The sequence below is a fragment of the Meles meles genome, chromosome 4 (assembly GCF_922984935.1).
Source record: "Meles meles chromosome 4, mMelMel3.1 paternal haplotype, whole genome shotgun sequence".
Lineage (NCBI taxonomy): Eukaryota > Metazoa > Chordata > Mammalia > Carnivora > Mustelidae > Meles > Meles meles.
Window position 1 is genome coordinate 67,696,620 of NC_060069.1, and position 21,034 is coordinate 67,717,653.

General features: G+C 42.7%; 1 protein-coding gene across 1 annotated transcript in view; it reads left to right on the top strand.

The window, feature by feature from the left end:
* The window catches only part of SLC7A14 (solute carrier family 7 member 14), a 127,572-nt gene that overhangs the window by 81,694 nt on the left and 24,844 nt on the right, over positions 1-21,034 (top strand). The window contains exons 3-4 of the mRNA XM_046003616.1: positions 10,803-11,039; positions 12,744-12,961. Coding sequence (XP_045859572.1) covers positions 10,803-11,039; positions 12,744-12,961 — 455 coding nt within the window. The remainder of the gene's footprint in view (positions 1-10,802; positions 11,040-12,743; positions 12,962-21,034) is intronic.

Sequence of the window (21,034 nt, forward strand, 5' to 3'; positions counted from 1 at the left end):
TCTGACGCCCCTCGGTGCATCTCTAGCAAAAGACCCAGCAGGCCTGCCTCCTATCCACACTTTTGCCAGGTGAACTTTGTACAAAGAACATTCTTTTCGATCTGAAGGTATTTTCCCAAGAGGAATTCTCATCTCTACCAAGATAGCCCCCTTCAAGACGATTGTGCTTCAAGCAACAAGGAGGCCATGCCTCAGAAAACAAGTCAATGGCAAAGCACACCGTCCGAAGAAGAGATATTTAAGCAGCCTCAACTCTGTGCACTGAAAAAGGTGCTCGAAATGAGTACGGCATGACCACCATGAGATAAAAAAGGAGTGACCTCAAGCATCAGCCCTTGCCCTAGGCGGGCCTGGTACGAAGCCGACACAGTGAGCGGTGGCTCGGGAGATTTGCACATGCCCAGCATCCACTCTGAACACCAGTGCCCATCTTCGCATTGCCCTCCCTGCATATTAGCCCTGTCTGGGAAGAAGCTGAGATGGCACACCTCTTTTATGAGGGGTGGCTCATGTCTTAAGAATGTCCTCCACAGAGAACATATCCAGGCCCATGAGAGATCCGCTGTGTCTCACTCTCCCGGGCGTCTGCTGGGAAGGCAGCCCATCCCAGGGGAACCCGGACCCCCTGCTCGTCAGATGGGCTGAGGAGTCACACGAGGGCTGGGGCATGCTGTCTTGGCACTCAGCTTTAACCCCAACCACAAAATCCTCAGGGCAGGAAGGGATAGCTTCGTCCCTTCACAGAAAACTCTTAGGTCTGTCCTTGCTGACACCCTTTTCATCAGATTCAGAAATGGGGGTACTGCCTACTCCTGGAGTGTGGTGAGCTGAAAAATATCTGAATGCATGAGAATTGCCAGCTGGCAATAGTCCTGTTCTGTCCTCTCTGCGCAAAGCCTTTCTAGCCCAGTTGTCAGAATCATCAAACAAGGGGCTGGAGGCCTCCTGCAGAAAGGCTGAGCAAGACAATGGGAAATTTCTCTCCACCCTCACACCTCTCACTGGACCTGGAGAAGAGAACATATGCTTCCAGATTAAATATTTAGAACCTGAGAAGGAACTTTCCCTGGTTCTGATTTAGAAGTGAATTGGGCACACAGAGGGCTTGGTCTAGACTTCAGATGGTTTCTGATATCCCTGCCAAGGCTGAGCCTCTAAAACCGTCTGCCAACAATTCTTGCTTCAACTCCTTTGATCCCACCCACAAGGCAGAGGGTCCTGCATGGACAGTCAGGAGGCTACTGCTAAGAAAGTCTGTGCGATTCCCTTTCCTCCTCTGTAATGATCGCCATGGCCCGCGCTGGAGGAGTGCCCACTGCATGACAGAACCGTGCATGTGTTCCTTTACAGACCGTAGCAAAACCTTAGCAGGGATCACCATTGCCACTTTCCAGATGGGGAAAGTAACACTTAGTGACTTGGATGCCTTACTCAAGGCCACAGTTAGTACTAATTATAGTTGTCGTTTAGTAAACACTTGCTCTGTGCCAGGCACCGGGCAAAGGGATCTGCGTGCAGTATCTCATTTAGTTGTCACAAGCGCTCTCCAGACCTCTCCAGAGACGGGGCGGTTCCTATGACACTCACTGCTTCTCCTAAAGCAGAGACGGGCTGCTGATGGTGGCCTCAGCATTTGTGAACAGCTGACCGGAGCATGAGATGAGAATCCATGTACAATGGGCCTAGCACGGGTAATGCAAAAAAAAAAAAAAAAAAAAGGTGCTTTTCTCTTTTGTAGCATCTTTTTCCCTCCAAGACTGCCTCTGACATTGACCTGAGATCACCTACATAAAAACATTAGGAGCAGAGAAAAGGGCAACCCCAGCCCACCTGCCGCCACAGCAATGAAGAGGGACCAATCCAGGTCAAATGGGTTCCGGGAACAGCAAACCCTGTGGGTCATTTAGTTGAAAGCAACCGCGTGAGCAGTATTATTATCACCATCTTCATCATCATTTGATAAAGCAGTGAAATAAACTAGCGTACACTAATGATATTAAAGATAGCATGACCAAACGATACAATATTCTACTTCATCAAGCTGTAGAAACTGTACCTCCAACGAGCTCTAAAATATTTTCATGGAAGGAGATCTAGAGAAGAAAGTCAACAGATAGTCTGGTCACATTTAATCAGTAAATTACTAAACTTCCTTGACCTGCCTCAGGGGTCACTTCTCTGACTATGAGAACAGCTTCCTTCCTTCCCACGTATGTGCTGGTACATCAGTGCTCTGGTTTGGGGACGTTGCAAACCCTCTGTTCCCGACCCAACTTAATTGAAGCCCTGTCGGGTTCTGTAAAGAACAGTGTCGCACACACACCATGATTGTTGATGCTGCCCATCCCCTAAATACAGGCCCTCACTGTCCACCTAGGGCCTGCTTTGACAGAAAAATTACAAGTGTCTTCTTAGACGCAAAGAAAGAGGCGTTGCCAGACAAAACTGCTTTTCTTCCAGACGCATTTGTTAAAATTGCCTGGGCTTCACTGACAGGTGATAGAGTGAGCAAGGTTAGTAAGGTAGATGAGACAGAAGCAGTGAAGGGAGAGGGAGAGAGAGCCTGATGGATTTCTCCTGGGGAAAGAAATAGACAATTTTCTCCGCTAATCAAGAGTGTTGGGAAGAGGAGCCGGGTGCAGGATGGAAAGCTCCCACATGCCGGGGGGGTGCTGGAGAGAGGTTTCTGAGAACCCAGCAACCTGCTTCTCAAGGGGAACAGCAGTGACGGGGGCTACTTCACTGCTCACCATCTGGCATTCAGTGTCACAAACAAAACAAATGTTTCCAAGAGAATTCACATTCTATTTCTCTCTGAGGTCCTGTGATTTCTCCTTACAGCCCACTCCCAATCCACACTGAAGCAGTGCTACCAACCACGGCAGTACAGAAAGCATGTCTTAGCCCTGCTGTGACTTTATAAACAGAACAAAGATGTTTTAAGAAAACTAACAAAATGAGAAGGAAATGAGTAACAACCATCCTGTTCAACGCTGTTTGGTGAGGACTTTCTTAAAGACATGTTTGGGCCTAATTGGTGGGGTGCACTGGTTCAGGCCAACAACTGATTCCATCCTGTGTCTGGGAGATGGCAGCTAACTGGTATTCAGAAGTTACTGACTTCATGACTGAGAACACTGATAGATAGTGTGTTCAAAGTAACTGCTCGGGCCTGCTCTCTGTGACCTATGGCCGGTCACCCAAGACAGCCCGACTGACCCTCTGAGCAACACTCCCAATGTTATGGATCCCAGACGTCTGAATGAAGATGCAGTGTTGGCAGATTGCCTCCTTGGAGACCCCTCTCCACCCCTTCCCTCACCTCCTGATACCCTCTTTCCCTAAGGAAAGTCCTTCTGGTTGTCCCAAGACCTTACTTCAGAACTCAACTTTGCAGTTCTTTAAAGCAGCTCCTGCATTTTCCCCCATCCCCTGCAGTGAATATCTCCTCTGTTATTTTATTATAATTGTTGGTTCTCTTGTCTGTCTTCTCCACTAGACCATAAGACCCACAACAAAGGAACTGTGTTCTTCCTCCTAACCTCTAAATGTTTGAAAGCTAACATAGATGTGTAGAGATGGAACCTTATAAGGGTTTTGGATGAATGAATGGGTTGGAAAGCCCTAGGACTGCATATCATTAGGCTTTGATTCGAGCCATTAATCTCTGTCATTATTCAAAGGGTCTGGGGCTCAGGCACATCAACCATCAAGAGAACAACCCAATAAGCAGTTGACACCCATCCCCCCCATCCCCGCACCATGCTCAGTGCAGCCCTGTGAGTCCACGGAGGAAGGTCGGAGCTTTGGGAAAATATGGGATGAGGGGGATCCCGAGAGGACTAGCCTCAGGCCTCTCACCCCCTCCTCAAACAGAGCCACTTATTTTACTTATTTTTGTATGAGACTCTCAAATAACACTATGTGTGCAAAGAGGGTTTTACAACCAAGACAAAGCTTTAAAACTATAGAAGTAGATGAACTGGGTGGATTTTTTTCAGCTAGATTCCCCCAATTTATTAAAAAGGTCTCACTCCCTCAATCACCTGAACCCAGTTCACCTCTGCAAACTCATCCTCCCCAATCTCCAGAGCAGCCCACATGTGCCGTTCCAGCTACCCCCTTCCATCTGCCTGAGACTACCCTTGCCCGTCTGGTTTTGCTTGGAAAGGCCCAACTCACCCTTCGATATGTGATCAGAAGCTTACCCCTTCATCCCGACTTCCCCAGCAATGAAGGACTGTGTTATCTAAAAACTGTTCATCCCACCGGGCTCCCAGAGCACCTCATAAATACTATATGGTATTAAACACTGGGTATGTGGAATCATCTGTTTATTAAACTCTTTCTTGATTAGAATATAGATGCTTCAAGGTCAGGAGATCTCTGTCTCTGGTATTCATTTCAGGGCCTAACATAGTAGGCACTTAACCATGTGTGTCACTTCGGGGTGTCTGGATGTCTCTGTTGGTTAAGCATCTGACTCTAGTTTTGGCTCAGGTCATGATCTCAGCATCATATGATTGAGCCCTCTATCAGGCTCTGCACTCAGTGTGATGTCTACTTGAGATTCTCTCTCCCTCTCCCTCTGCCCCTTACCATACTCGCATTCTCTCTCTAAAATAGAATAGAGGCACCTGGGTGGCTCAGTGGGTTAAAGCCTCTGCCTTCGGCTTGGGTCACGATCCCAAGCGATGGAGCCCTGCATCGGGCTCTCTGCTCAGCAGGGAGCGGGCTTCCCTCTCTCTCTCTCTCTCTGCCTGCCTCTCTACCTACTTGTGATCTCTCTCTCTCTCTGTGTCAAATAAATAAATAAATAATCTTTAAAAAAATAAAATAGAATAATATAAAATCTTTTTTAAAAAACAACAATGGGTGTCACTTAAAAGAAACTAGGAAGTTAGAAATTATTGTAGGAAATTGGTATGTTAGTTGATAGGTTAGGGAATTAGTCAATAAGTTAAACTATGTGTTAGTGGAAAAACATCTATTTAAGTAGAGTAATTGGCATTCAAGTGTGAATACCGTCCAGATGTAATCTCTCCAGGTGAAAGTACACTTTTAAAAAGTACTGGTATATCTAATGGCTTTCTTTAGTGGAATGTGAAGGGAAATAGAGTTCTTGAATGGAGAAATCCTTGTCTTTCACCTACTCCTAGGGGGATCTTTCTCTTTTACATCTTCCTAGGATGGAGGAGATGGTTCTAAGAGAGTGAAGGAGAGGCAGAGCAGGCTGTGAGTGGTAGGAGGCACAAACAGTGATTATTTTGACCACTAGAGGCATCATACTGAGCACAGTTTGCAAAGTTCAACATCATATGTGGGCTCTCTGGGAGTACTTAGTGTAAGGCGGGTTGATTATACCTGTATGTGACGGAAGCACAGACTCTCTGAGTTGGAAAGACATTCACACTGAAAAGGACCAAGTTTCTCTTAACTCCAAATTATACATCACTTATGGTACACAAGAGGAGATCAATAGAGAATATTTCAAATACGGAATCCCCTTGCTATCTTATCTCAACCCTCTTTTCAAAGTGTAACTCCTAACTTCTCTTTAGGCTGGTAGTTTGTCAATTTAACCAAAAACAGTCCTGGGTATAGAAATAAAACAAAACAATAGGGAAGTGACCAAATATATATTACAAACATAATATACTTAAAGAGTGGATAATTTGAAAAGGGTATCTGAGTTGCAGGCTATGAGAAATCACTCTATTCCCGCTTGTTCTGCTCAAATGAATCCTCTGTATTTGTCAGGGATCAGGACTTGCCAACTCTGAACAGGTCCATTGGGAAACTCCCACCCAATGGTCTGCAGCAGGCGGTCACTTATGATGGCCGTCTGTACCCCAACATTGCACTTCATGTTGATTTTCTCCAGGTATGCAGTTACACTTTTGGAATCAATATGTCTCTCCTTATCCAATCACTTGATGGTTAGCCAAGGGATACAGAATCATTTTGATAATAGCATAAGGCAAATATGACTCGAAAGGTAACCCCAGGGGAAGAAATTTTTTAATGCATTACTAAATTAAGTAGGGAATATTTATAAATTTTTCTCTCATTTAGAATAGTAATTCTCCACCTTATATACCAAATTGACTTTAGGTAATAAATACTTTGAAATTTTTCCTTTGCTACCTTAAAATGCAAACTAGACAAAATACTTTCTTCCTACACAACTCTTTTAGTCATTAAAATTAAATTTTATTTTTTTACGTTTTTATTTAAATTCCAATTTGTTAACATCCAGTATAGGGGCACCTGGTTGGCTCAGTCAGTTAAGCATCTGCCTTCAACTCAGTTCATGACCCCAGAGTCCTGGGATCGAGCCTCACATGGGGTTCTCAGCTCGGCAGGGAGCCTGCTTCTCCTTCTCCCTCTGCCTGCCACTCCTCCTGCTTGTGCTCTGTGCATGTGTATATGTCAGATAAATAAATAAAAGCTTTATTAAAAAAAACATAGAGTGTAATATTAGTTTCGGGTATACAACACAGTCAGGTATACAACAAGACTTGCATAAAACACCCAGTGCTCATCACAACAGGTGCACTTCTTAATCCCCATCACCTATTTAACCCATCCCTCCACTGAACTCCCCTCCTGCAACCCTCAGTTTGTTCTCTACAGGTAAGAGTCAGTTTCTTGGTTTGCCTCTCTCTCTCTTTTTCCTCTTCTCTCATTTGTTTTGTTTCTTGAATTCCACATATGACTGAAATCATATGGTCTTTGCCTTTCTCTAAAGACGGACACTGGGACTGTTTCCATAATGTGGCTATTGTAGATAAAGCCACTATAAACATTGGGGTGCATGTATCCCTTTGAATTAGTATTCTTGTATTCTTTGGGTAAATGCCTAGCAGTGCTGGATCACAGGGTAGTTCTATTTCTAACTTTTTGAGGAAACCTCTACTGTCTTCCAGAACTACAAACTTAATTTTTTAAAAAATCAGTATGCTATGAATATAGAAGTTAGATGAAAGAAAAGTCACTTCTAGTAAAAATAATATTTCATTGTACTTAACCTGGGGCATAAGTGCATTAAGAGACATAATGCAGTTATCAGAAGTCTGCTGTCATTTACACAACTGCTGTTGTGTAGATGTGTAAATTTACACAACTCACACAGGTGTGCTGTTTGATGTCCAGAGACCATGAGTCACATTACTCTTGATGATATGGTTTTCCAAAATAATGGTCAACTCTTGGGAAATTCCAAACAAAACAAATCACAAATGTCCCTCAATTTACCCAGTTGTTGTAGCCCTGGAAAATCCAATGTATATGATACCATTTTTTTAAAAATATGTTAATATATAAAATGGAGATAGAGTCAGGCTCAGAAATTATGAACAGGTTTTTATACTTTATAAACCTGTTTTTATAAACAGGTCCATTGGGACCTTCAGGAGTTATGAAAGATACAGGACAACGCCTAATTCTGTGGGAATGTCTAACATTCTGTTAGAATGTCTAACCACACAGGCTCCTACCTACTCAATGCGTCAGGTGCCCACAATCATCATGAGAATGATGGGCACCCCCACAGATTTCCAAAATGTCCCTAGGCAGCAGTATCACTTTTGCTGAAAACTACTGGTTTGCTGTTTTTTTCTCCAGGGCTCAAATGACTGAAAGGTGATTCTAACTGTGAAACCAAAGAATAATAGGACTAGAAGGGACCCTAAAGTTTATCTATCTGGCCCCCTCCCTTTACCCATGTTAGGTAAGTAACTTGCCCTTAGACACTCAGTTATTACATGATCTAGGATAAAAACCATGGTTTCCCTTCGGTTTTTCTTTTTTATTTTCAATATGTCTCTCTTAAACACCAGATATTTTTTAAAAAGTTGAGTGATTGACAGTATTTTCTGGTTTTTTTCAGGACATTTGGGGTTGAAATCACTCCTCACCACTGAGCTTCAGTGTCAGGCTGGATACTCTCTAGTGCCCACTAAAATCCTGGATTCTTGCATGCAAATAAATCAGAAAGATGCAAAAATAAAATCCTTTACAAAGTGTCCAAAAGACTGGCCTCTAGGAGCAGAATTGTCTTACCCGGTTAGTGTCCAATTGGTTTTCTCACAATTCTTCCCAAACTCCAGCTATCAGAATCTAAGCAGGACCTTGGGAACTAAATAACTGACTTCACACGCTCCTGCCCTGTGCCCAGCGCAGGGCCTCTGGCTCTGCCGTAGGACAGCAATGCACTGGTTCCTTCACATGACCTGAGGAAGACTTAGCTATTTGCCAACTACCCTTGGCGAGTAGGTTCTGATGGTGAATTGGGTATTTTTACATCTAATTTGGCAGATCAAATTAAGGAGAGAAACACTGATTGCCCAAAATTCATAATAATGGCTCTCCAAATTAAATTTACGATCAAATTTAATGCCAATTTCAAAAGCACTGGCTGAGAAACTTCAATTTACAAGACTTGTGCACTATCAGGAGTAAAGAGGGTGAAGAGAAGAAACTCATAGGATATCAGACTTACTGGGTAAAGCTGTGGATCCTACACCAAAGAGTGGAATTAGGATTGCCTCCTAATCCCTTCCTCATGCCACACTAAAAGGGCAACCTAATGTATATCTGCAAACCCAACTCTCTTCAGGAGATGAAAAGACAGAAGTTCCTTCAAGCATTCAAGAAAACACTATCAGGTCCTCATACTCGGCGCTTATACACTCTCTACTTTCCTCACAGAAAAATTCTCCAGCCCTTCCTTCGGAGAATAATTCCTCTTAATTTTAGACTCACTCTAACAATTTAAAGAACAGGTGTTGAAACAGCAATTTAGAAAAGGAGGTGGTCTGCCTGCTCAAGGTAATCCCCATGAGAGCAACTAAAAGAAACAACTGACAGACCTCCAGGAAGGAGGTGGAGAACTGTTTTACAAAGGGGTAAGGGACCGACATAGGAACTCAAAATGAGCGGCCTAGAATGGCCTAGATTATTCAGTGCAGAGACTGGTGGCTTTGCTAGACCTGAGAAAGTCTCCATATATAGAAAAATATAGTAAATGATGTAAGGGAAAAATATGCCCAATATATTTAGCAGCACAATCTGTAAAATTCTCCCATCCAAGTACTAACCAGGCCCGACCCTGCTTAGCTTCCGAGATCAGACGAGATCGGGCGCGTTCAGGGTGGTATGGCCGTAGACAATCTGTAAAATTCAATGAAACAAGTAGAATCCTAGAGTGTCAGAGTAGGAATACCCTTAAGAGGACATCCTTATCTAATTCCTTTATTTTACAAAAAAAAAAAAAAAAAAACCAAAACCAAAAACAAAAACAAAAAAAAAAAAAACAGAATATAAAGGAACAAGCAGGGTCAAGGCAGAGTTGAGATAAGAGCACAGCCCTGCTGTCCAGTGCTCCTTCCACACAGACATCCTAAGAGCTGACAGCACTAAGGGGTAGGAAAAGAGACGTTGCATCAACTTTAATCATTCATTTGTGTCCTGGCTTCTGACATCTCTGCTTTTGCTTCTTTGCACTGATTTGTGATGAGAGAACTTCAGGATTGGCCCTGAAAATTAGGACCAAAGGTAAAGTTTACCTTGAAATCCTTCCTACATCCCATTCCTGGTGTGTTTTCTCCAAGCCGTCCTATGTTTGTCATCCGGCTTGGCACCCCACCCGCTGAACTCATACCCAGAGTTCCCAGGATGATGTAGGAAATGCTCCCAACTCCCAGAAGTTTGGCATATTCCCAGTCTCTTCCTAATTTGATCTATAACTCCATCAAAGAAAGAGGGAATATAGTAGTATTTTTTAATTATAAGTGGAGAGCTTGGGAAAACATAGATTCCTTATCCTCATCCCTAAAATTATGATTTCATAGATGATTCTAGTGGAAATGAGTCTTGACCCACTTTGGAAAACACATGGCTTCTACTTACCTCTCCAGGCTCCTCTGCCCTCCATCCCCTCATGCACACTCCCCTCCACCCAAATACTTCAGACTGCCCACCCACCATGTCTTCGCTTCATGTTCCACCTTCTTTGCCCAGTTAATTTTTCCCTATACCTCAAAACCAGCTGGTCCACAAGTCTCTCCTCTCTGCTTTCTGTATTCCCATATGCCTCTGTATTATTAAGTTTATACAGCCTATGATGGACACTGACTTTTTGGTATATCTCCCCTTGAGGTCAGGTTCACATCTCCCTTGCCTTTTTTATTCCCAGCACTTAGCACCCTGCCAAGCACATAGTGTGCCCTCTATAAATGTTCATTAAATTATCTTTTCCACTTGCTAAATTTCCTTGTTAAAAACTAGTCACTTACTTAGATTTGTATTTTTTATCAACCCTACCCCCCGTATAAAGTACAAAATTGTCACAGATAACTTGAACTATCATTCTCAAATGAGGAGCACCTTCCGTAATATGGAAAAATGAAAGAGAAGAATGTTAACATAATGTAACCATGAAGTGCAGAGGACATAATGACCTAGGCCCACCTTCATTCAGGATCTCTGACACCTAAGGAACATCACAGAGACATATACAACAACTAGGAATCTTTCTAAATAAAGAGCAGTTACCTATAGTTCATTAGAATTATTTCTGATCGCCTTCCCAGACATTCAGGTTAAAAGTTTTTCAGAGCTGACATTGAAAGCGTTAGAATTGGCCTTGAATTTTATTCATATACATATACAAATTTCATGTGTTTGTTCTAAGATCGCAGAGGCTCCCAGTATTTCGTACCCAAGATGGTTAAACCTCTTGGTGAAGAGGTTAGCTCCTCTCCTGAAGTCCACCACCCACGTGTGCTTGTCCCATGCAGGCGTCTGCTACGCAGAGTTCGGAGTTCGCGTCCCCAAGACCACTGGGTCAGCCTATACCTACAGCTACGTCACTGTTGGGGAATTTGTGGCGTTTTTCATTGGCTGGAACCTGATCCTGGAGTACCTGATTGGCACTGCGGCTGGCGCCAGCGCTCTGAGCAGCATGTTCGACTCGTTAGCAAACCACACCATCAGCCGCTGGATGGTGGACAGCGTGGGAACTCTCAACGGCCTGGGTGAGACTGCCATGTCCTCTTACCCCACCCAGCAGACTCACCCCAACCAGCAGGCTCACCCCAACAAATAAATGGGTTCCCCTTTCAGGATTCAATTTGGCAAAATGTATCAAGAGCATTAAATATCTCTTTTTTTTTTTTCCAAAGTACTTCTGTGAATCTATCCTAAGGAAATCATCCTAATTTCCACAGAAGCTTTATATGAAAAGATACTTATCACAGCTTTATTTGTAATTTAAAAAATTTAGAAACAGCATAAGGATTCTACAGTGGAGGAAATGATTAAATTGTGGAAGCATATTGTGTAATGATTAAAAGGATGATTAGGAAGACTGTTGTAATAACATGGAATCCATTTTTGATAGATGTCATGTGACAAAGGATACATATTATATATACCTCATGCTTATAACTATATAAAAATAAAACCAATGCAGAAAAAATAATTGTTATGAACTTCTCCAGTGGTTTTGCCAGATTTAAGATTTTCATAAATAAGTACGTGTTAAATTTTAAGTGACAAAATATACTTTTAAAAGGGACAAAATGGATTCAAGTCTAGCAGAAGTTAAGGAGGGACAATATAACTGGGTAAATACTAAATCATCAGAACTTCACAAAAGAAAGACCCGGTGTTCCATCCATCACTTGCTCCCACTTTCCATCCTGATGTCTAACTTTACCCTCTCTGATATTCATGGGAAGCCAAACAATAGTTGAGGAATGTTGGGGGTCTTGCCTCCAGAACTTCCAAGTACAGTTTCTGTGACTGTGTGCCACTTGTGTGACTTTGATGTCCCTATCTCAGACGAACTGACAAAAATGCTGAGCATCCAGATACCATGAGAAGATAAAAAGTATGAACACCACACGTCTGCACAGTATGCTGATTTCATGGAGTTTTTAGGTCTGAAAGGGCCTCCAAAATCAGGCAGTGCACACCCTTCACTTTACAGGTGAGGTCCAGGGAACTGGAGCATTTGCCCAAGACCACACAGCTGGTCATGGGCAAAAGTGCAACTGAGATTCAGGAGCCTTACAGCTGAGGCAATGCCTTTTCCCCTCTATAGAGGGCAGGAGTTCACTGGCCAACAGACCAGACCAAACAGGTAGGGTGTGTCCACAGCTTCTTTTCTCTGCAACCACATACACATAAATGCAAAGAACACCCTTCTTCCAACAGTTTTCAAAGATACACATTTTCAAACTTTCTAAAAATGAAAAGATTGCTGGAATGGAATGGAAAATTTATGGACTATAAATTGAACAACAGTGAGGATAAACCAGTTTTCAAATAACATGTTAAACCCCTATACACAGCATGAATGTCTCAGGACAGTTCTGACTTCAGGTGTTCTCTGCCATGGTTCCACAGACAGTGTTGTCATTGTCATGTCGTATAGCCCAATTTTGGGTCCAGGATATCATTTCGTCTTACCTACATACCAAAACCTTCCCATTTGCAAATAGGAAATAGACACTTGTGGACCACAATGTAGACACAAGTGCACACACACATATATACTTGCACACAAACACACACGTGGACATACATGCATGTCTGCACACACTTGCTTCTCCTCCCTCCCTGATAAAGTGATCACCCTTGCCAGAGCTGAGAGCAAATGCCCTGACGGGGTGCTATGAGTTTGCATGGCTCTTTTTTCCCTCTGGACAATATTAACTCATGTCTTTGCCCCCTAGGGAAAGGTGAAGAATCGTACCCGGACCTTCTGGCTCTAGTGATTGCAATCATTGTCACCATCATTGTTGCACTAGGAGTGAAGAATTCCGTGGGCTTCAACAACGTCCTCAACGTGCTGAACCTGGCAGTATGGGTGTTCATCATGATCGCAGGCCTCTTCTTCATCAATGGGAAGTACTGGGCTGAGGGCCAGTTCTTGCCCCATGGCTGGTCAGGGGTGAGTTCATCTCCAAAGCCTCGTAAGGCTATTGCATATTCTGCCTTCCGCCCTGTGGCTAGTCTGAAACATATTTTCAAAAAATGCTGCTTTGTCCCATAATCTTCATGGCATCTTTTTCATCATTTTTTATCTGAATTTAATGGGAATGCTCTGAAGCGGTTCCTATATCATTGTTTTACTTGTTTCACAAACATTTATTGAGACCCTATTTTATGCAAATAACCATAATAGATTTGATGTTTGGGCCATTTGAAATATGCCTAATCCTATGTGAAGTGGTCTGCATGTAATATTTAAGTGTCCTAATAACTTTGGAAGGAAGACATTTATATTCTGGTCTTACCGATGAAAAACTCATGCTCAGAGAGGTCAGGGGACTCGCTATTAAGCACACAATGTAAGTGGCAGAGTCAAGACCCAAAGCCAGGACTGTCTGACTCCAAAGCCTGTATATGAACAACTTGGTCCTAGAGAATCCCTCTGAGTATTTTCAGAGAGACAGATAGCCCAAAATAGACAAGATAGTAAAGGATCCAGAAGAGCGGGTAGGTAGGTAAGGGATGAGTGTTGCCTGGGTATAGAACTAGGGAAACAATCATTTTTTAATTTAATCCCAAAGTTTGACCCAATGTGGAGAGGCCCATTAAGGACTAGGTGCAGTTGAGTGGGCACAGTGCGGGCTGGTCATAAATCCCACTCTAGTGGCATGGCTCATGGCAGAGAAGTCCACCTAGTGTGGTCTGAGAGTTGGCCAGAAAGTGGGCTGGACTAAAGGACATTTTCAGATCTCAACCCCATGATGTGGGTGGTGAGGTTTACACTAAAAAAAGGGGGGGGAGGAGGTCAGGGGGCAAAATCTTAATACTGACAAAGAGTTCTAAATTGTGCCTGGATCCTTTTTCTGGTATGACGAAAAATGCTTACTTGATTGAATTCACTGGTAAAATTCAACCACCTATTCCTTTCTTGAAAATAGTAGAACATAAATCAGAGAATTTTGAGCTGGAAGAGATCCAAAGAATCACCTGCTTCTACCCCTCATCTAGCAGGAGAAGAAACTGAGCCCAAGGGAGCACATCTGTCTAGCCCTGGCAGAGAGCAAGTCTGGGACTCCACCAGACTTGCTTTTGTAAAAAGCTCTGGCTTAGACTGGTTTCCCTCCAAGATGTCCAGGGACCAGAAATCTCTCTTGGAGAATGCTCAAAATAACTCCTATCTATTCTGAACCATGCCACACTGTTCAATGCAGAGAAATAAGCAAGAGAGCAATTCAAGCCAAGATTTCTAGTCTTCTGCTTATCTGTAAGAATTCCACAGTACCACAAATTTCATCCCTCCTCCTTGAAAGGCATAAATCCTGAAACTGGTCAAAACCAGAAGAGACAAAGACACTGTTGACCCCATTCTTGATCCCCGAGTCAACAATTTCTTACAATACAAATCCTTCCTTTCCTATCAAATAAAAGAAACAACAAATTAAAAGAGTGGCAAAGAAAAAGTGTTTTTCCGGAACTCAACTGCATTTTTATCCTAGCACACAAAAACGTTCTCACCATTTTTTTTTTTTTCATAATCTAAGAAATTTTGAGGTCATCGTCTTACTGTTAAGACTTTGGCCAACAGCTAACTTCTGTGCTTTCAGATTTTCTCATTCATCACCTGGGAAAACTAATTGTACCAAAAGTTTGCCAAAACGAATAACATCCTGGATGGTTTCTTGGTATACCTTGTGAGGTTAATAATAGTGATACTTATTATCAGTATTTAGAGTTTAGAGTTTATCAACTATCTATTAGGTGTCCAGCCTTGTGCTCTAACAAAACTTTAAAGCAGGTACTGCTGTGCCCACCTTAGCAGATAGAGAATCCACGGCTCAGAGAAGCAGAACTCATTTAGCCACGGTCACTTAGCCAGTCATCACCAGGGCTGAAATTCCTAGTTGGGTCTATGTGACTCCAAATCGCTTCCTATTACATGGTTGTTGCTTGCTTCTGAATCTTCTTTAAAAATGTAATAAGATAACCAATCCAACATGTTATGTTCTCACTTCCTTTAAACTTTCACAAAGCCATAGAGTCTTAGAGCTAGAAGAAGCATTAGGACATGGTCTAGCCTCTTTTCTTACCTTCACATGGAGTGTAAACCAGCCCAGACCAAAGTACATTGTTTACTAAGATATCATAGCAAAACAATTTGAAAACATTTTGTAATTACTCAGTTCATGTCTAATTTTCAAAAATCTAAGAGCTCACCCAAATGGCACACATTATAGTCTAGGCCCCATGTAAAGACTGGAAGCAGTTAATCTCTTCTGCCCAAATACCCTTTGTTCATGCTGAAGAAGAGGAACCGGTCTTTGAACCTGTCCCTCTGTCTTTGTTCTGGAGTCTTTATTCTCTCTGGGGGTCTCCTCTTCACACTCAAGGGCCCCATATCCTTTAGTCAGGAATCCACCCCATCGAGGAAGGAACTAATCAAGGCAGACTTAGGGGCTACCATCTATACACCCAGGTTTTTACTAGCTTTGTAGCAAGAAAAGAAGATCAGAAATCAGGCATAAAAGAAAAGAAAGGGAGGATGCCATTCTTAACTTACCATTTTCTTTGTGACACATGCTTTCATACACACTTTTCAGGTAATCTTCACTACATTTCTGATCTCTACTTTTACATCAAAATACCTTAAGTTGAGAAAAGTTAAGGTTACAAATCTAGATCATAATAGAACTGAAATTCAATCCCAGTCCTGGCTGAGTCAAAGTCCTTATTTACTCCACTACTCCCCCGACCTGGGTTTGGACACATGAAACCAATTGTCTCTTTTTTGCACCTTCGACCTCACTAACCTCGTTCCAACCCAACCTTACTGTCTTGAGTAGGTTTGTCACTGGCCACTAAAAAGGTTTGCTGGGATTTTGCATTTTTCACTGCAAATTCATTATCCCTGTAGGAAATTCAAATATGTGTTCTAGTGGCTGTGACTAAAAGCATCAGCTGAGCACAAAGGACGGCCCAGTTTGCGAATGGTGCTGACTCATCCTCTTTCCTATCTGCCTGGCCTTGGGTTCCTCTGTAGTACATTTCCTCCCTAGCAAACTGGCCTGGACCTGTTCTTTCTCAACTTTGTTTTCTGGTCACTCTTCCAGTCCAGTGAGACCACTTTGTTTTTGGTTTGGTTTGGTTTTATTTTTAAGTAAGCTCTATGCCCAACGTGGGGCTTGAATTCATGACCCCAAGTTCAAAAGTTTCATGTTCTACTGACTGAGCCACCCAGGCAACCCTAGCAAGGCCACTTTGAATATGGATCCTAATTTTTAAGGTGTGACGCCCTCTCGTGAACATGTCATCCACCAAGTTAACAAACACGCTCCCTACTCTCTTACCTAACAATTGTCAACAAAGGTGAGTTGCCTACTTGGCAGCTATATGGTCTTCTCCTTAGGGAAAACCTGACCTCTACCCCTGACAAGGGGTCTAGTTCAGAGTTCTAATCCACTTCAGGCAGGAGGGGGTGGAGAAGATCATTGTGTTGGAGATGGTTTATAAGGATACCATTACATGACTTGAAACACAATTCTCACATACTTTGAAAGGGTTAATAATGAACAGTCTATCCTCTGGCCATGGACCCCTCATAAGCTTACTCTTTCCCTGCTGCAACCACATCCTTCCAAAGAAAATAGCTTAAGGAATCGTTTACTCACTTACAGGTTCTGGGTCAAATGTTTCTTTGGTCTTGAAGAGCTTAAGAACAACAAACATTTTTCTCTAGATCAAGTAACTCCTGGCCCTCAGCTGAACCCCTGCTTCCCTCTACAGTTCCTCAGCCCCTGAACATTGCTGGATGTGCATTCCCTGTATGTTATTTGTTCTTGATGATATCTTATGGTTTTTCTTGAACCAAATGAGACACTCTACCCGCACAAATAGCTCCCAGGAAAATGGTCCATAACAAGTATTTGTGGGGAATGCTGACCGCCTCCAAACAAAGGGAAAGTTGTTTTTCATGTTCTCCACATTTTAATTCACTTGCTGGAACCTATTAGCACATTCCACTGTCACTGTGGACAGGGTGCTAATAGATCTGGAGCATGAGGGTGGTAGAAAACGCTATTAAAGTCAGAGTTTTGTCTGGTTACCTTGGGAGTGAATTATATAAAAGTACCTAATTAGCTCCTAGGCATCTGGCAGAATGGCCAAGGCAGAGTATGGAGAGCTGCCTCACGAATACCAGTTCCACATAGGAGGCCAGCTTTTAGGGACTCCACACCCTGAATAGCACGCCGCTAATGACATTGCTTGACAGCTAAATAAGCAACAGCCAGCCCTCCAGCACCTGAGGCACATGCTGCTTTTCCCACTAAAGCTCTCTAAGGGGATGGGGCTGATCTGCATCACCCAGCTGAGAAGCTACCCCAGCTTTACTTTGGAAAACCATTTCTGCTTATGTCATCAAATTAAAAAGTCAATTTTAAAAGTTGGGATAAAGTGCCAGTGAACCCAGAGACACACATATACACACACTTCACCCACCAATTTCATTCACAGATGCTCACTCCTAAGTGCACACACATTCTTCCATACTTGAAAGGAAATCCTAATCACAGATCCCAGTGGCCAGATCTGAGGTCTGGATAGAGCGAAGTGGAAAGTAGTTTTAGCAGTGGTCTTTAGGGTAGAGACAACCCATACACAGTTTCATTTCCTGGCTCTTTTGTATTCACCAGTCAGGGATCATTTGCTTACACGGAAGAAAAACTCATTCAAATTAACTTAAGTAAAATAGGTGAATTTATTTGCTAATTTTATTCTCTTTTCTTCGATAATCTGTTTATTTGATCCATGTCTTGTTAGATCAGAATCTGTTTGATCACAAGTTTGCCCCCCCCCCACCAGATCCATTATTCACCCTTCATACTCTGTTTTATGCTCCAGAAGGCCCCTTGATGGTTGCTCCCTGTTGGACTTAGCCAATGGGGACTTCACTGAAATCGTTTCATTCAAACCATTCGAGTTAAATTCTGATTCCTACCTAATGCAGTGGAACCTCTAAACATCCTACCTTTGATAATGTCCAGTCGTCCTTCAGTCATAATGGGTTTCCAGCTCTACAGAGCAAATTCAGGCTGACAGACATTCTCTTCACAGACTTTCCCCCTCCATTCCCAACTTGACCAGAGTTAGTCAATATTCTAGTATCCCATAATTATCAGTAATTGCCATCTATTCTTTAAATTGTTTGGAAAATAGTAACATTTGTGTCTTACAAAGAATATAAAAACCTATTGATCTTGTTCAGTTTATTACCACAGTCAAGGTCGCACTTGGGGTCTTGCTTGCAGTGTCCTCTAGACTCCAAGCCCCAGGGGGTTAAGCTCATGGCTGTATCCATATCACAAAGTGCCTGTCAAAATGGAGCAGTTAATAAAATATATGTCCAGTTCTAAAAAAAGAAACAAGGAGGAAGAAGAATTTGTTTATGCCTTTGGGTCCATCTGTTCTAGAAAACTTACTCTAGTAATAGAAAACGCTGTTAGCAAGAGCTGATATTTATTAAGCACCTACTGTGGTCTATGACTGAAGTTCACTATATTATCTCATTTAATCCTTATAATCACACTATGAACTAAATACTATTTTCATCTCCTTTTAAGAAAATGAGGCTCCAAGATTAAGAGCTTGCTCTAGGTCACCAAGCCTGTGTGTGACAGAACCACCCTCAGTTTGATAGTCCACAAAATCTGCTCTCTTAACCAAATCCAATGCCTGCCCCCAAAACCCTCACCCTCTCTATGGCTTCGCAATTCCCTCGGAGCCCACCGTGTTCTTCTCCCCCAACTGTTTCATGGTCAGTACGTCAAAACTGTAAGGTGTCTTCCATGTCTTTCACTGAGTTTTCTTTTCACGTTACACATCCCTAGGTCCCCCGGGATTCCTCACACGGCATGGCTTACATGCCCTCTCATCTTGTTCTAGTGTAGATGTGCCCCAAAGTTCTTATTTAACACACTTCCACCCTCTCCCTTCCTCAGCAGTGAGGGCTGGCAATATCTATTAACTTTCCATCCAGAACTGACCACACCAAAGAGGCATCACACTGTCTCCCTGGGACCCCCTAACTGGGAGCAATACATCATCAGACTGATTGTCGTAACAGATCTGCATGATTTACAGGAGTTGTGTGCGCAAGCATGTGCATAAATGTGTAAGGGAAGAAGGATGTTAAAGGAAGAGAAAGCAGAGCCTGTTTTCTGGAAGCTGTCTTGAAGCAACGCTTTCCTTGATGGGGGCAGTTTAAGGAGTCTGCAATCCCAGCATCTGTTCATCCTTAAACATCCAAAAACATTTCCTAGACAACTGAAAACAAGCACGTTTCCAAACCTGTGAACCTCCATGCACAATGAAGTGAGATCTGTTTTCTGTCCTTGACTGGAGATCCAAACACTTTCCATTCCCCGAAATGAAGGACTTTACTGAAGTGAAATGAGAATTATCTCCCCTCCCAGAAAGTAGCCCCTATGCCCTGACAACAACTGCTTGTTTGAGAAGTTCTTTCCACCTGACTTATTAGAATAGACCAGGAGTTCTTTGATTGTTCTGTGCCACATGCTCCTTGGCAGTCTGGTGAAGACTCTGAGCCCCTTCTAAGATTCGTGTTTATAAATGAAGAACCTCATTACATAGGAATTCAAAAGAAATCAAATACATGAAAATATAGTAACTATATTAAAATATAGTTATAAAATATTTTTAAATTGTGATATAATAACAATGTGCTTCTTTGGTGCTGTTTTAAATATTGATGTCTATGTCTAATAATTATCATAATTTGGAAGTAGCAACGAGCACAAGTGATACTTCAACATCTCTACAACAATCTATTATGGGAAAAAGATCCCATCCCTATCGGTGATACAGTCACAGGTACTGTTACCTACATTCGTGATTAAAAGAAATGCTGATGTTCAGTCAGAGGTTAGTAAAGATAAAAAGGTAATCTCTTCCCAGCAAAATTCATAGACCCCCTGAGTTGAATGGACGCCAGGATAAGAACCTCCAATTAGGAAACTGAAACTTTAGAAACCTGGAAGGGGGGAGACTTGTGACCAAAACTTGCTTCTGAGGTTTGAGAAGATCTTCCGTTTGTAACGTATCAGTAGGTTCCAGTACTTAGTATTTTGTCTTTTACTTATTGAGAAACCAGTAGGATAGTGTAAGAGTGAAAATTTGGGCACAGGTTCTCTGCTTGACACATGTATTGAATTTCATCATTTATAAGCTATATGTGGAGAAAAGGGGGGAAATGGTCCATTCTGTAATGAATCTCATTCCTGGACCCCTGGCTAGAGTTTGCGTACTGCCAAGGCCCCTCACCCTCTACACACAAGCCTGGAAAAAGCTCTCTCACCTTCCCCTAAAAGGACAGTCCCCAAGCATTCAAAGAGGCACACTTTTTCCTTTCAGCTGACACTGCAGATGCTTATGTGGGGAAATATTAGTTGATTCTTTGGAAGAAAGTAACACTTTCATTAAGGGAAGATTTTCACTGACATCTTGACTTATCAAGTCCCAACCACCCTTGGAACCACGCAGGTTCCTGTCTGACAGACATCCAGCAGATGTCACTGGATACCACCTCCACAGCCTACAGGGCCTCTTACCACACATCCTCTCCTGCCTTGTAGCCCAACTAGGTCACTCAAGCCTCCAAAAGAGCAAAAAATCCAACTGTCTCTACCTGTGTTCCCATGAAAGACAATAGGATATCTGGAGATCTGAACATCTTTCATAGCGTTTCAGATCTAGAAACCACATCTTACCACAGAGATGATCTGTCAGGGGCACTAATGGTAGTTTGGGCAGGACAGCTTCTTGTGCATTAGCATTTGAGCCCCGTACACTAAATGCTGAAAGCGCATGCCCCATGTCTCTGTGACCCTCACAAGTAGCTCCTCATATTTCCAAACTTCCCCTAAAGGAGGTCACACAGCCCCTGTTGTGGGTGAGAACCACTGAACGAAAATGAAGCACAGAGAGCTTTCATGAGCTCCCCCAAGACATAGGGATAGTC